The 17413-nt window shown below is 43.2% G+C and overlaps 1 protein-coding gene across 3 annotated transcripts in view; it reads left to right on the forward strand.

The window, feature by feature from the left end:
- Nucleotides 1–17404, forward strand: part of LOC110497371 (endothelin receptor type B) — a 42752-nt gene extending 25348 nt beyond the window's left edge. Inside the window, exons 1-8 of one of the 3 annotated variants that reach the window (XM_036954290.1) lie at nt 4392–4685; nt 6288–6888; nt 9059–9186; nt 12029–12227; nt 13454–13606; nt 14109–14242; nt 14489–14597; nt 15343–17404. In XM_036954290.1, coding sequence (XP_036810185.1) covers nt 6307–6888; nt 9059–9186; nt 12029–12227; nt 13454–13606; nt 14109–14242; nt 14489–14597; nt 15343–15483 — 1446 coding nt within the window. In that variant the 5' untranslated portion in view covers nt 4392–4685; nt 6288–6306 and the 3' untranslated portion in view covers nt 15484–17404. Of the gene's footprint in view, nt 1–4391; nt 4686–6287; nt 6889–9058; nt 9187–12028; nt 12228–13453; nt 13607–14108; nt 14243–14488; nt 14598–15342 lie in introns of those variants that run through there. The other 2 variants (XM_036954289.1, XM_036954291.1) reach the window with 2 other exon arrangements.
- The last annotated feature ends 9 nt before the right edge of the window (nt 17405–17413 follow it).

The raw sequence follows: 17413 nt of genomic DNA on the forward strand, positions 1-17413 counted from the left end.
CAGACATCAGGCAAATGTGCTGACGTGATGACGTCCTTGATGTCTTCAGCCTTGAGTGCATCTTCAAGGGCTGTCCAAAAGGAGGAAAGAACGGACATACCCATTCAACGTCATTCTCTACGGGTCTAGACTCTACCTCTTATCGCCAAGCATGTGGGGCCAGATTAGAGCTCAGGGTCTCCAGGAATGCGTTTGGGGCTCTAATTACCATGTCCAAGACAACACTATCAGTCCCCTGTCTCAGTCTGCTCTCAGAACACACTACTGTATGTATAGCCAGAAAGAATTATGAGCATAGCTTAATATTGTCTGTTCACTTCTCTCCATGCATTGATTGAAATATGCCTATAGCATTGTAACTGCTGTAGGTAGTTGGGAGACGCTTTCAGGCTTTGTCACTTGTCCAGTGTCTGGTTCCAAAACAAATATGAAGTGAGCATAACTTCTTATGGCTGGGGGAAGTATTGAGTAGCTTGGATGAATAAGGTGTCCAGAGTAAACTGCCTGCTACTCAGGCCCAGTTGCTAATATATGCATATTAGTAGTAGATTTGGATAGAAAACACTCTGTTTCTAAAACTGTTTGAATGATGTCTGTGAGTATAACAGAACTCATATGGCAGGCAAAAACCTGAGAAGAAATCCAACCAGCTAGTGGGAAATCTGAGGTTTGTAGTTTTTCAAGTCATTGCCTATTGAATATACAGTGTCTATGGGGTCACTTCCTAAGGCTTCCACTAAATGTCAACAGTCTTTAGAACCTTGTTTGAGGCGTCTACTGTGAAGGAGGGGGGAATGAGAGCTGATTGAGTCAGGGGTCTGCCGGAGTGGCATAAGCTGATAATGCGCGCTCACGTGAGAGCGACCTGCGTTCCATTGCATTTCTACAGACAAAGGAATTCTCCGGTTGAAACATTATTGAAGATTATGTTAAAAACATCCTAAAGATTGATTCTATACTTCGTTTGACATGTTTCTACAAACTGTAATATGACTTTTCGTCTGAACTTTCACCTGGACTTGCCCGCGCCTCGTGAGTTTGGATTGTGTACTAAACGCGCAAACAAAAAGGAGGTATTTGGACATGCATTATGGACTTTATCAAACAAATCAAACATTTATTGTGGAACTGGGATTCCTGGGAGTGCATTCTGATGATGATCATCAAAGGTAAGTCAATATTTATAATGCTGTTTCTGACTTCTGTTGACTCCACAACATGGCGGATATCTGTATGGCTTGTTTTGGTCTCTGAGCGCTGTACTCAGATTATAACATGGTGTGCTTTTTTGGTAAAGCTTTTTTGAAATCTGACACAGCGGTTGCATACATATATTGTGTAACATGAAGTCCTATGAGTGTCATCTGATGAAGATCATCAAAGGTTAGTGATTCATTTTATCTCTATTTCTGCTTTTTGTGACTCCTCTCTTTGGCTGGAAAAATGGCTGTGTTTTTCTGTGACTAGGTGCAGACCTAGTTCTAGGGATGTGCTTTCCTCTTTCCGGGAACTGAAATGAATAACACATTTTTTGTCTAGTTGTGAGACAGCGAGGAGCCACCCTTCTCATGGCATTTGACCCTGCTCTGACCCCAAAAAGACAGTAAAAACACAAAACTCATCTTAGTCCGAGTACGTATTTCAGCCAAAATTTGCGATGTCAGATTCAGATGAAAATGAGGATTTTGGGATCCTCTGCAAAAGTCTGACATATGTATTTCACAACAGTACGTGTTTCTTCACAGGCTTGATGAGTAATTTCCCATCATTCCTTATTGACTCAACCTCAGCCATTCTGATCTTAATCCAATCTTGATTGGATAACGGTCCGATGGCATATCGTAATGAAATAAATTGAACTCATATGCTAACATGAATTACACTATCACAACTGTGATTATACTTCCATCATTGAGTTATCCTGCATTTCCTTTTCCAAGTCGATCTGTCGTCACAGTAATCCCTCTCTCCAATTAACCAACAAATTCAGTCAAAGTCGAAAAAGTCACTACAGTTTGTCACTGATTGTCACAATAAAATTGGCCTCTAACTTCTTTCCCATTTCTCTCTCTCTTTTCCATTTTTGTCATTTGGAGCAAGTGCCCCAGATAAGAAATTGCTTACATCCCACTCAGTGTGGGACTGGGTGGGTTGCTTCCCACAGGGTATGTACCAATGTGCAGAGAGCACACTTCGACAGATGCCATCAGAGAACAAGCATATGAATTACCAGGCAGCCTGCCATCCAGCGAGTTCACACAGAATGCCATTAATACCTGATGAACAGTCAGACAACAACACAACAACAACATGAAAGCCGTGGCAACTGGGACCCAGGTAAAAGTTCCATCATTTATATATTAATGGTTTTATTAACAAAGACTTCCAACTAGCAGCTAGCGAAACCCCTCAAAAGTTACAATGATGGAGGCGTCAAAGTTTGATGCCAGGCTGCAGCAACCAGGGGACCCGTCAGCGAATCACGTCCCGATGAATAAAAGATAACGCCACTGTTGACCAATAACTAATTCAGAAGCCATGAGATATTAATGGATACAATTAAAGAAAACACAATCCTTTTAAATTTAAATTGCGGTAGATATTAGCATTATCCAATGAAGTCACAATTTATATTAAGGAGGTAAAGTACCTTTACAAGAGTACTATAATTGGATGGGATCAGTGAATCTGTTATTGGGGCTTAATTAGAAACGCATAAAGGAAAGGCTTTGTTAAGTCTTTAAATGTTCATTACTAAAATAGGGCACACGATGTTATGATCTACGTTATATTTTTCATTATTATTATACAATTAATAGTCAACCAATGATTAAATGCATAACATATCTGAAACAATTAATACTAAGTGATGTATTTACACTATATAAAAAGTTTATATTTTCTCTCATATTCCATCTCTTCCTGGCATGACATGGCACGCAAAACATTATTACTTGATTATCATAAATATTTCCACTTTTACAAGGTAATACTTTCCACGGGAGGCTCTGATAACGTCAGACACACTGTTTTCATTCAAATGACGATGTGATCCAAAGTGTTGTTTAATGAGATGATTACTACAGCCTGACCTTAATGGAAAGAAGCCTACCCTTAGGCCAGGAGAATGTACCAGCGAAGGGCATGGGGGAGGGAAGGGAATATTGGAGTGCTGCTGATACAGAAAACACTACTTTGCCCTCTCGGAGGATGTTCAATCAGCTTTTAGGAATGGCCCTTGACTTCGACAAGGCCTGGGGCCCACAAGTAATCAAGCAGTGTGTGTGTGTGTGTGTGTGTGTGTGTGTGTGTGTGTGTGTGTGTGTGTGTGTGTGTGTGTGTGTGTGTGTGTGTGTGTGTGTGTGTGTGTGTGTGTGTGTGTGTGTGTACCTTATCTGTTTGCACATTATCTTATCTTCCTCGTGATATGGAACTCCATTGTCCAGGTTCTTTATTTAGCTAAACAGTTGCTGTGTCAGCTCGTTGGGAGAGCGAAGGGCCGACCTTGGCCTGCTTGGATAGCCTCTCTTCCTGCTTTTAGACAATGTATTGATAACGGGCCCATTTGCTAAGTGTAGTATAGTTATGGAACGAGTAATGGACACCGATGGAGAGGCACTCACATCCCTCATCATTATTGAAATGCCTCACTCTTCTTTGCTACCTAGCAACTCACAACATCTACTGTATCTGTCTGGACATTATGTACTTTGTGCCGTACATGTCTATAGGACAATATATCAAACATTCCTTTGTTTAGTTTCAAACTAGTTTATTTACTGTGGTGAATATGACAGCTGACAAACCTAATTAAGTGGAATAATCATGCATATTTATTTAAGGCATGCTACAAGAGATTTATACACTTGCAGCTTGTGTGGCACGTACAGATGTGGTGATTTAACTTTGGCCACCCACAGAGTTGTGACTGTAAAAAGTAATGCTTCAAAGAAAGTTTGGTTCCGCTCTCTTTACTACCCTTCCCTTTCCATCTCAACATGTTCAATTCAAGACGACTGGGAAGTGCACATTTAATTCCGACTGCCCTCCTCACATTTCCTTACGATGTTAATCTCGGTTTCCTTTAGTGGGAAGAAACAGTTGAGCCGTGTACAGGGCTAGAATCTGATCTGGGATCTGAGGAGAGGAGAGATGGGCATACTGACTGGGGACTGTGTGGTTCCCAGATACCCGGTGCATGAGTGTGTGTGTGTGTGTGTTTGTGTGTATCGGAGTGCGTAGTGCCACTGAGATGATTTTCAGCAGGCGGTGCAGAGATGAGAGAGAGAGAGAGAGAGAGAGAGAGAGAGAGAGGGAGAGAGAGAGATATGTTTCCTATGGGGGGCCTGTTACCAAGGGGAGGGGGAGATTTACCGTCCCTCTCAGTCAAAGTGCCCCCTCCACTCCTGCTGCGCTCTGAGACACACACAGACACACACACACACGCTCCCAACTCTCCACAGGAAAACCCAGAGCCTAATGCGCAGCACCTCACAGGCAGCACACTGCCACGTACGTTGGGCAAACCAAACCAAGTGGGACACTAACTCCGACTCTGCGACTTTGATAGTTGGTTAATTACTCATGTGATGTGATTCAGATGTCTAGGGGCTTCAACAGAAAGTTCGCCTGACGGTTCCAACAGGGGAGGCAGGAGCAGACATTTTAGGAGAGCAGAGCGGTAGGTGAAAACCAAACCTATTTATTATTTATCAATATATCAGTTTACGTGCCGTCACACAGGGTCCCAGTAGTGTGGTGCCTGATGCTAAACGGTGATGCTACATGAAGTGCTGGATGCTAAATAGGTTTTTGTGTACTAACTAGGTGACATCTGGGACTTTGAACAGGATGAAACACTCTTCATGGCTAGCTGGAGAGGCACTGTGTTCTGTTGTGATGAAACACTCTTCATGGCTAGCTGGAGAGGCACTGTGTTCTGTTGTGATGAAACACTCTTCATGGCTAGCTGGAGAGGCACTGTGTTCTGTTGTGATGAAACACTCTTCATGGCTAGCTGGAGAGGCACTGTGTTCTGTTGTGATGAAACACTCTTCATGGCTAGCTGGAGAGGCACTGTGTTCTGTTGTGATGAAACACTCTTCATGGCTAGCTGGAGAGGCACTGTGTTCTGTTGTGATGAAAAAGTATTAAAATGTAGATCTCAGTTTTCTTTACCTCCTTGGTCTGAATTCGGTGAGACTAAATTGGTGAGACTAAATTGTACATTCATAGAAAGGGTTTTTAACTACTCTGTAAAGTTTTACCTGAAATACACTATTATTTTACTTTGAATATAACCTGGTAATTATATAAATGTAAGTATTTGATTTACATATTGATAGTAGGGTTAATTTCTAACTGGTTAAAAACATTTTTTAATATTTTGAAAGAACTTAAGATTTTTTTCATGTAACATCTTCACTCAACTCTCAAACAATACAAAAGCTGTATTGTGTAATATAACACTGACTAGACATGAGCCTGATCTGATTCTTTCATGTTAAAATGTCTCATTGTTTGCTAACCGCTAGTCTGAGTCTTTAAATTAAAACCAGAAGGGAGAATGCAGGGCAGAGGAAACCACACTGAAGAAGCCACGCAAGGGGCGCATTGTCAAAACAATATAAAGCCCTGCCTGGCTCTCTCTCTCTCTTTGTGTGTGTGTGTGTGTGTGTGAGAGAGCTTGCGTGAGTGTGTGTAATACGTGCTTGTAGCCCACACACTCCTATTAGCACAAAGGCTGTGCTGATTATTACTTCCAGAAATGAAGTAATGTAAAGAGGAGACTCTTCATAAAGCTCACCCATCATATTGTTTGACTGTAACCAGTCGTGGCATCTTCCCATCTGTGCCCCCTTGGCAAAACCTGTTTGAAGTCTGAAGGAGGTTGTTTTACTTCCCCTAGCAGTTGGAGAGGATGGGAGAGGACCCACTGTGATGTGTAACTTTTGACTGACACATTCTGGTTTGGCTCCATTTCTGAGGAGATGTTCCTGGATTGACATTTCAGTTGTGGCGGGGGAAATTAGAAGATTCGGACAAAAGTATACTTTCTTCCTCAATTGAGGAAGTTTTGTTTTGTTGGGTTGCTTTCAAAGTTTGCTGGATGAAATAACCAATATACTTTTTTCCCTTTGTCTCCCTTCATCTCTCTCTCTCTCTGTGTCTCTCTCTCACTCTCTCCCCCCCCCCCCTCTCTCTCTAACTTGCTCCCCACCTCTCTCTCTAACTTGCTCTCCCCCCTCTCTATCTCTCTCCCCTCCCTTGTCTCTCTCGCTCACCAGCTCTCACCACCAGCAGTATATGGGGAACCCCTACACTATCTGTCCATCTCCTGAGACAAAGCGTGGAATGTGTTCTATAATGGGCGCCCCAATCGTACATGTGTTGGTGCTAATGGCCATCATGGCCGTCCTGCCTGGCCCTGGAATGTGTCAGATAAACAGCACCACAGACAATGTGGAGAAGGACTCCCTACCCCCAGACCAGGGCCTGGTCCTCCACAACACCCACATCACCCCCCAACCCCTGGGCTTCCACAGCACCAGCAGCCCCTTCCTGGAGCATGGGAGCCCCATCTCCACCAGGGGCCACCAGGGGCCCCAATGGCCCAGGGTCGGAGCTGGGTCTGGGGCCACAAACATCACCAGGATAAGGGCCCCTCCACCATGCACCATCGCCACTTCCATTCAAGGCCATTTCAAATACATCAACACAGTGATTTCTATCATAGTGTTTGTGGTGGGCATAGTGGGCAATGCCACCCTGTTGAGAATTATCTACCAGAATAAGTGCATGAGGAACGGGCCCAATGCCCTCATCGCCAGCCTGGCGCTGGGAGACCTCATCTACATCACCATAGATATACCCATCAACGTCTACAAGGTAAGAGACGCATCCTGTACACTGGACATCACAGTGAATTTTGCATGGATATATTGAAGAATAATTGCATCTCAGAGAGAACGAGAGAGCGAGAGATTATTTCACTTGCTTTGGCAATGTATACATATGTTTCCCATGCCAATAAAGCCCCTTGAATTGAGATAGAGAGAGAGAAAAGAAAGGGGAGAACAAATAAATAAAGTATTCATTAGAAGGCTCCCCAAACATCATTTTGCTCTCCAAAGTTGATTTCAGTCAGTAGTAGTACTACTTTATCTTCATTGGGTGGCTCTTTGTGATGAAGGAAGCAGGGAGAGGCCCAGACTAAAATAAACAATGGAATCAGACCAATCAGACTGCGGTCACACATATCAGTGGCCCTGCTCTGACCCGTGGTTTGTCACAGGACCAGCTCTCCTCTCCAGCTCTCTTATCTTCGATCACACTTGAACCTCGCTACACTCAGAATAAATGGGTCTGGTTAAATGATGAATCACGTGTCCAGTGTGAGCCATTTAAACCCATTAGACCGCAGTCCATTTACCCCCCCATGTGGGTTCACTTTAACATGATCTAGATAGAACTCACAGATGATTTACGACGTTATCTTACCTGCTGTGGTATTATTGCTGGAGAGTAATGAGCATATTTTCCATTGGGTCCACATACATTGGTTGAACAGGTCAAGGTTTTTAATAGGATGTAGTGCAGTACATTGGGAATGCTCAGTTCATTGTGAAGAGAAGTGGTGAAGCCACCTGTTTAGTATTACCGGTATACAGTTTCATCACACTGTGTCAGCACATATGGAAGTGCCAGGGTCCCGGGACAGATGATTCTCCACATGTACAAAGGGTGAAAAGTCTTTCCTGTATTAGGCGTTTCAGTTACACACATGAAGGATAAATCACAGTGTCCCTTTGTACTGGTGAGGAAAAGTAGTGCCGTAGGTACAACTCTGGTTTCAGGCCAAACACTCCCTGTGAATATGTCTGCACTACAGGGACATGTGCTTTAGGGAGGCCCAGCTCACTTCCTTTGGGGTTTGTTTGACGCAGTTTCCAAATTTAATCATATACAAACTACATATACACACAATACTACATACACACACACACGGACACATGCTACACACACACACCCACAGTGACGTACCCCCCTTTCCCTTCCAACTCCCATGTTCTCGTGACTTTTTGATTAGATGGAACCGCCTAGCGCTCCAAGTGAACAATAGAGGGACAAGGATGCACCCGTGAAGTGCTTCCTTTGGCCCGGCCTCTCAACGACTCTGGGTTTAATCCCCTCTTTCTCTCTTTGTTCGGCCCATGTCGATTCCTGGTTCAACAACAGCTGCCAAGACTACTTCCTAATGACAAAGGGTGGTTTTAGCAGTCTGTTCTTCAGGGAGAGCTGTGAGCTGTTTTCTTAAGGGAGCTCTTCTTGTAAGAGGAAGTGGTGCTTATAGATGCCTGGAAGTCCAATTAAAGAAAGGATGTCCCTTTCAGGGACAGTTCCAGGGTTGGCTTGCTAGGGTTTTATTGTAGGACCTGACTCAATGATGTACTGTGTCAAGATGATGAGGCGCAGATGGGCCTGCTGTTGGACTGTACTCAGATTCAGAATGAAGTCAGGACGTACCATGAAAGCCCTCTGATGTGACTGTGACTAACCTGCCTGTTGGGAAGGGCCTGCTACAGTGCCGTGGTTAAATATAGTCCGCACCCTAAGGACAATGGGAATTGAGCTAAGAGGAGATAAACATGTGATCCTCTAACCTCAAGCCTTTATGATTTATCCCTTACTAGTTAGTAAAGAAAGCGATATAAGGGCTAGTCCATTATTATTATTATTGTTGTTATTATTATTGTTATTATTATTTCTCTTCACAGCAGGTATTGTTCTTTCACAATTCAATAGATTTTTTTACATGCTTTTTCTGTCTTCTCAGTTACTAAACTGGCTAATAATGACCATTATGGATTTCTGATATCTTGTGAAAGGGTTTGTAATACAGGGAAGTGCCAACTGGCTAAATGCCATCTAAGGTGTGTGGTTATTTCTTGATGATGCAAAGCCTGTTGTGAGTTTAAGCGTACATACTGTCTTCTACGATGTGCTGACAGTCTCTCTCTCTCTCTCTCTCTCTCTCTCTCTCTCCCTCTCCCTGCAGCTCCTTGCCACCAGGTTCCCCTTCGATGACAGTTCCTTTGGGCTGTGTCTATGTAAGCTGGTACCATTCCTACAGAAGGCCTCTGTGGGCATCACCGTCCTCAACCTCTGTGCCCTAAGCGTCGACAGGTCAGTCCCATGTACCACTGCTGAATTCCAAAATCAACTAATGGTAGCTGATCTAACAGGATCAAAGAAAAAAGCCTAAGAAATATTTGTATTTGCATATTAATGTTTATAGAATTAATAAACAATATACGCAATAAGCAATATGGTGTTTCTTTCCATCTGCTTTGTGATTGCCTATTGCCTACACCTATCCAATTCTTTCAGATCTACGAGAGTGTCTAGGGAGTAAGGGGTAAGGCTTCTGAAGCATTATACACATTACTCGTTTACTGTCAAATGCATTGTCTGGCAGGCATACACTTACCAAGGTTAACATATGAGCTGTTGCTGAATCTGACCTAGTACTCAGACACTATAAGTGGGTCTTTATGCATTTTATTCCATAGAGACCTATTCTGCTCTCTGGAATAGGATTCTATTATCTTGTAAAAATGTATTGGTTCCAGACTCATGGAATGTTTGCGCCGTAGAATTCTGTTCTGTTCTGGCCTTTCAGTTCTGCGAATCTTTATGTGTAGGTTACGGTAAACTCAAAATGAAAATCAGTCACCCTCAGACCCTCAACCTTTGCCAGTAACTCACCAACACCATGATAAATAACATTGCCGTGGCTTGAATTCAAACCAAAAGTGTTTGTTGAACAGTAAAGCCTTCATGAGATAGCCCACTCTACGCATGGGAGTGGCTGAGAAAAATTGGCCAGGAAAGATGAATGACTTCCCTAATTTGATTTAAAGGAAACCACAGGTTGGGAGTTAGTTTAACTCCTTAGTGGGGGTAGTACGGTAAAGGCAGTTTATTCCGGAAGTTTGTAACGTCAGTAATAATGGAGCTCTCCCATTACCAACATAGTTACTCTTCCTCCTAGTTTTCTATTGGCTGCATCTGTTAAGGACTAGGCCAGCCGGAGCCATATCCACAACGCCTCTCAGAGTAGGAGTGCTGATCTAGGATCTGCCCATATAATCTTTTTCATCGTGATCCATAAGTCAAATCTGATGTTAGATCAGCACTCCTACTCTGAGACGCTTTGTGGTCTTAGATGTTTCTCTCCCTGAGGAGGGGTAGCTACGTCATCAAGGAGCAGAAGTAGTTTTATTCTCAAATCTAAACATGTTTATTCTCACATTTTTAACTCGGATTGTTTTGTGTCTGTTGCTACACGACTAGACTTGTATTCCCGTCTCACTCCCTCCAGTTCTTGTAACACTTAACACAGTCGGTCCTGTTTATCAGCAGAGTGAAAGTGAGGGGCTGACGTCTGGCTTCATTGGTCTGTGAGTTAGCAGACATAAGAGATAAGAGCATAAGGAGGCCTGTTCTGGATCTAAAGGGATGGAAGCCAGTTTAACCTACCAGCTATGCTGAATGACTCCCATCATAGAGAGAGAGAGAGAGAGAGAGAGAGAGAGAGAGAGAGAGAGAGAGAGAGAGAGAGAGAGAGACGTTAGTGATAGAGCCGAGTTCAATAGCAGATGGTCTCCATTTTGTTCTCAGAAAACGTGCAGCATATCTCGCCTGGTTTGCACGCGTTGTGTCTCGTCCTCTCTGTTTGAGAAAGAGAGAGGGAGCGAGAGGGAGAGAATGTGGATGCATTACCAGCTGGGTAAAATATAAATGACACCATGTTGTTTGACAAGGGTATTCAAGTGCGTCATGAAAAATATATTGTTCAAGCCATAAAATCTTGATGCACCGTTTTACTAAAACATTTAGACAAGCGGTGCCTATTAATGAAACAAACAAGCAAACATGATTTGGAACACAGGAAACAAGCGTCAACAAACAGACCATAGCTCCTGCCAACGCTTGTTTGGAGGCTTCACAAAATAATGAATATTAGATTCTGAGGATAAACAATTGATTATTATCTGTTGTTCATTAAATCTTAACTTGGATCATTTTTCTCACTATGCGGTACAGTGTGTGTCTGGTCTACTGCCATGCAGTCAGTTCATAGAGCATATACTACAATGTACTGCTGAGTTGACCCAACATATTGGTATTATAATAAGATGAACAAGTATTCCAGTAGTTTTCTCACCCTATCTCTGTGGTTCTCACAATCACGTTCCCATGCAGGGTTAACAGTTTGAAGTAAGTCTATTATTCAAGTACTGGAAGCGTCTCTAAAATAGGTTCACTTTTCACAGTCACTTGAACCTCCTAGCGGGCAAAACTGGTTGAAATGACTTCATTACAACCATTAAAAGCTGGTTGAAATGACTTCATTACAACCATTAAAAGCTGGTTGAAATGACTTCATTACAACCATTTAAAGCTGGTTGAAATGACTTCATTACAACCATTAAAAGCTGGTTGAAATGACTTCATTACAACCATTTAAAGCTGGTTGAAATGACTTCATTACAACCATTAAAAGCTGGTTGAAATGACTTCATTACAACCATTTAAAGCTGGTTGAAATGACTTCATTACAACCATTAAAAGCTGGTTGAAATGACTTCATTACAACCATTAAAAGCTGGTTGAAATGACTTCATTACAACCATTAAAAGCTGGTTGAAATGACTTCATTACAACCATTAAAAGCTGGTTGAAATGACTTCATTACAACCATTTAAAGCTGGTTGAAATGACTTCATTACAACCATTAAAAGCTGGTTGAAATGACTTCATTACAACCATTAAAAGCTGGTTGAAATGACTTCATTACAACCATTAAAAGCTGGTTGAAATGACTTCATTACAACTAGTTTCGCCGCTGGGCTGTTTATTAGTTCCAACTCAGCAGTTGTTGCTGAAAGGTCCACAGCCCTGGCTCTGCTCTAACCCCTACCTTACCCCACCCTTTCATTCTTTGTGTCCCTCTATGTCCCAGGTACCGTGCAGTGGCGTCATGGAGCAGGGTCCAGGGAGTAGGCATTCCTCTTCGGACGGCCATGGAGATCGTGTCCATCTGGGTGCTGTCCATGGTCCTGGCTGTCCCAGAGGCCATCGGCTTCGACATGGTTGAATTCAACTACAGGAACGAGACCATACGGACATGCATGCTCAACCCCAAGACTGAGTTCATGATGGTACGACCCATTTTCTTGTTGACGCTTCGGCACTTCAAATAATCCTATTACCTGTATACAAACAATTCTGTCCCACAAAGTGTCTCAGAATAAGAGTGCTGATCTAGGGTCAGGTCCCCTCTCTTATTCATTATGATTAAAAAGACAAAAGTGATTCAAGTAGGGTTACAGTACAGCACGTGTGTTAAGTTAGTAAATCTGAGAGTCCATGATTTCATGTGGTGGTGTATCCTTGCACTGACCTATCAAAAACAATTCCATCTGTCCAAATACTTGGCATGAAAAGTAATTGTTATAAATACAGTGCTAGATTTATCGTACTGACATTCATTTCTCTGACATTCTTGGTGGAACCACCCAAAGAGCTGGAAATATGGTGAAAGGAAGCATACAGAGGCCAGACCTGGGTTCAAATATCATTTCAAATACTTTAGCTGTGCTTGACTGAGCTTGTTTGGCTTAACGGACGAATAGAATTGTCCTAAAAACATCTGGCACTCTAGGTAGGCTAGAGCAAACACAAAGTATTTGAAAAATGTCAAATAGTTCTTGAACCCAAATAGCATTTGAACTCTGTAGAGGTCTCCATACGTTTTTTCCCTCAGAGAGAGAATCTCTGAGGTGATCACTTTCTTTGTTCACAAGCCTGGAGAACATAATTGATCGCAGGCCACAACAGCAATTACAGCTCAACTGATGTATGGTTCCTTCAAGCTGAGCCATGTGTGTGCCTAGTTCACATCATGCAACACAAAAGATACTAAATCCCATATCATGACCAAACCATGCTGAGGTTTAGGTCATTTCATTTAAATCCAGATTCAATAGAACACGTATGACAGACAGTATCTCGCCCTCCTGGAGTGAGGAATTTAGTAATGTGTTACAGAGGTTATAGAGGAACGTTTATTCTGTGGCCAAAAAAAATCCTCAAATGGCATCTGCTCCTCCTTAAAACGTGTATGATAATATCCCCCTCTTATATGTGGATTTAGTAGATTAGAATATGTCACTGCCATCACATAGGCGTATTGGTAAAGTCAACTTGCTTTGTTACCAAACCTAGCAGGTGAAACTGGTTGAAATGACCTCATTACGACATCAATACAACCAGTTTTCCACGTTTGCCTGCTGGACAGTCTTCTGGAGTATTGGCATGTTAAGAATTGTGCTTCTCCTGCATAGAACCTGTGTACTAACGTTCTCCTGTTGTGGTTCTCCTGCAGTACTATAAGAACATCAAGGACTGGTGGTTGTTTGGGTTCTACTTCTGCGTTCCTCTGATGTGTACGGCCGTGTTCTACACTCTGATGACCTGTGAGATGCTCAACCACAGGAACGGCAGCCTCCGCATCGTCCTCAGTGAACACCTCAAACAGGTACACACACACACACAAGGTACTTGAGGCCAGACTGCCTCATGTTTAGTGTCTCTTAAGGAGAAGCCCATGCCCTCTCCCAGGCCTCTCAAGCTGACATTGCATAACCCACCCCGACTGCCTTCTACATTCATAGTACTACTACTTAGTATCCGATCTCCCTTTTTCTCTTCGGTTGTTATGTACTGTAACCAGAGCCTCTAGCGTTTTGGAGGCCCTAAGCCAGGTTGGGCTGCGTCATGTGTAGTCTCTTTAAAGGTTTGTCCTTTTCCTCTCTCAGGCCTATCCGGTTTACATTACATAACCCTACATCTCCCTAACAACCTAGCGTCTCCCTAACCTAACATTTTGTCTGTTTGCATCCCCAGAGACGTTACCATTCAGTACTCAGGATGACTCAGCGGTTTTTTTATATGTTTTCCACTCTCAGTATCTTGTCTTCATCACCCTTCATCGTCATCGTCCAACCTTTTCCTAATCTGTTGTTTATTGTTATCCCCAGAGACGGGAAGTGGCCAAAGCAGTGTTCTGCCTGGTCCTGATCTTCGCTCTGTGCTGGTTCCCCCTGCACCTCAGCAGGATCCTCAAGAAGATGGTCTACAACCCGAGAGACATTGGACGCTGTGACCTGCTCAAGTGAGTGCAGCCATGTTTGTTTGCTGTTGTCATCTCATTGTTAGAAACGACTGACTCAGTACGGTGTGTTGGAAAATGGAAAGGTGGAAATACGTGGGGAATCACTCGACTGGATCTAGAACCACAACAGATTAAACACAGACAAACATGATTTGAGTTGCTGCAATTTAACGATTCGAAATGTTTGAAAGGAGATGAAACTCAAATGGAAGTTCGGCCAAAAAACATGGGTGTCGTTTCTTTCAGCTTCCTGTTGGTCCTGGATTACCTGAGTATCAACCTAGCCACAGTAAACTCCTGTATAAATCCCATCATCCTCTACTTTGTCAGCAAGAAGTTCAAAAACTGCTTCAAGGTACAGTAGATCCCTAAACATACACACACACCCAACTCTCTTTTTCTCTCTTGCTGTATATCTCTATGCGTTTCACTCTCTCTCTCGCTTTCTTTTACTCTCTTTTTCCCCCCATATAATCAGTATCTCCACTAACCCCCCCAGCCCTCCCCAAACCCTTTGTCCTGTCTCGCCAGTAAAGCAAACAGAGAACCTCTCCCTCTCCCCACGACCGAGGGGCTGTGGCTCTGCGCTGGTGATGACATTATTTAAAGAAAATGTAAAGCAAAGCAGTGATTTATGAACTCATTTACTCGGTGAGGTCACATAACTGTCCACATCTGTTAGAGACCTGAGCTGAAGATAAGCCAAGCCCTAGCTCCAGCTGTCCTCAGAGAGCGAGAGAGCGAGAGAGACTGAGACTAACACATAACAGCAATTCCCAGACCCTGAACGTGCCTCTTCCTCTCTCTGCAGAAGTGGGGCTAAGAGTTTGGGAAGGATAGAAAGTGTTCTACTTCTCACGCTGTGAGCAGATGTGGTTTTATGTAGTATATTGTTCAAAGAAGCATTCCCAGCCCTCATTACACAAGCCCTCATCATTGTAAGCTGTAGAAAAGTGCCTACTTGGACCTCGTCTATCGTAGCAGCAATAGAATAACCGCTATCAACACAGAATGACCACAGCAGTATGAATAGTGCCTATAATCTTGTAAACTTGTACCCTTGTTCAAGTGTCTAACCGTGTCCCCTTGTCCCCTTCCAGTCCTGCCTGTGTTGCTGGTGCCACTCGGATGCCACAGTGACCAGCACGGGACAAAACGGGAACGGGACCAGTATCCAGTGCAAGAGCCCAGAGCCCGTCAACCTTCACACGGACCGCAGCCTACGCAAGGATAGTGACTGACCACCACAGGAGGTGACGCCCCCTATGGACGAGGAGGTCTCACTACAACTACAGCCAGTCTGCACTAAACACAACGGACTCTCAGCTCAATAGGAGAGTCACATGTTTCAAACACCACCACACGTTTCTTATACAGAACACTGCTGGGCAGCTCTGGAGCCTGACGTAGAACGACGGGGAAAATTAGTGTTAGAGTTTATATATAGACACAAACATACAATGGGCATGATGGACACTGCAGTATTTCCAGTGTCTCTACGGACTATACCATTCCTTTTGCCAGGGAGAGACGAGGAGGGAGCGATGCTTTACAGTACCGTAAGAGAGGGGGAAGAGGGATGGAGGAAGAGGAGGGGACGGGAGGGGGAAGGTAGCTAACAGGATGCAGCTGAACCCAGGCTATAAATGACCGGCCAGTCAGGAGCGAGTAGCGTGTTGTTCTGTTCACAAAACGGTCAGCACTGCTGGGACGAACCAGGAAGCAGCAGAAACCCCGGGAAGGAAGGCCAGAGCGCTCCCTGTTAGAAGGGGACGAGAGGAGAAGGAGAGAATGGTCCCCCATGAGTCCTAATGAACTGCTACTCAGTGATGGCGGAGGGAAGGGGAGCTCGCACTATTGAGTTGACTGTCCTTTTTAAGTGTCGCTATAGCATCTTCCATCATAGGCACTATACGCTGGTCGTTGTATACACAGCAGTACACTTTCATAGAGTAAGCGAATGTCCTGTGTTCTGTATGGTGAATTTGTTTTAATATAGATGAAAGTGATTTTGCCATGTACACGTGTGTGTGTGTTCCAGTACAGTTTTAAATTCTGTTTTATAAAACGTACCAGGAAGTGTTAATTCACTGTGTTTAGGTTTCACGTGCTGGGAAGAAGGAAAAAGTGATTTTAACGAGAAGGTGCCTTGTGTCACCTTGAATTCCCCCGTATAGCCTTATACAGCATACAGACTCTGTACAACAACCATTGGAATATCACTTAGGGTGTAGAGTTACTCCAGTGTAGAGTTACCAGAGTGCATCCCAAATGGACCCCTATTCCCTACATAGTCCTATGCTCCCTGGTCAAAAGTAGTGCACTATAGGAGGGAAGGGGGTGCCATTTGGGAAGCAGACCCAGTCTCTTGACTTGTTATCCAAAGACTAATGGTTTTCTGACCCCTACTGAAGTCCCAAGCTAGTTTAAAGAACAAGTCCAGGTGCAGCAAGCACCACAGGACCATAAAGTACAACGTTATGATTATGTCTCAGTTCAAGGCTCGTTGAAAAGGGGGCCTCTATGTTCTCACCCCAAAAAATAAAGGGATAAAAACGTTTTCCCTACTTCACTGTGAATTTTACATGACACAGAAAATGTTGGTATTTACAGCTAAGCTGTTTGTGAAACATGCTCGTATATATCAAGTTTTATATGGTTTTATATTTTGCTATGTTCTTCATCATATATACAGAATGTGGTTATCATTTGTCCTTTGCCTGAGGCAGGATTTTTTTTTTCTTTTCGTTTTTTTGTTTGTTTTTGTGATGATAAATATACCAGTTGGTGTTTAACTCATATCAGCTACCTAGGTGACTATACTGCTTTATACATTTGATATGTGAATACATGTATTATGAATACAATTAATGTGCTGTGTGTGCTGTGTGTGTGTGTGTGTGTGTGTGTGTGTGTGTGATTTTTTTGCACTTTTTCCTGTTTGAGTGTTTGTGGCACTATCTACAGCATATCAGACAGTGTCAAAGATAAAGGCTTTTCAGTTTAACCACTCATATCAATACATGGTATCTTACCACTATACTGTTCATTCAGAGGCATCATACCCCTCGATAGGAAATTGTACTATTGTTCGACACATTTGTTTCTCATGTTTCATACAGAAATGCTGCTGCTTATCCTAATAAAAATCATTTAAGGGTATACCGTTTG

This window comes from Oncorhynchus mykiss, chromosome 19 (genome assembly GCF_013265735.2).
Source record: "Oncorhynchus mykiss isolate Arlee chromosome 19, USDA_OmykA_1.1, whole genome shotgun sequence".
NCBI classification, from domain to species: domain Eukaryota; kingdom Metazoa; phylum Chordata; class Actinopteri; order Salmoniformes; family Salmonidae; genus Oncorhynchus; species Oncorhynchus mykiss.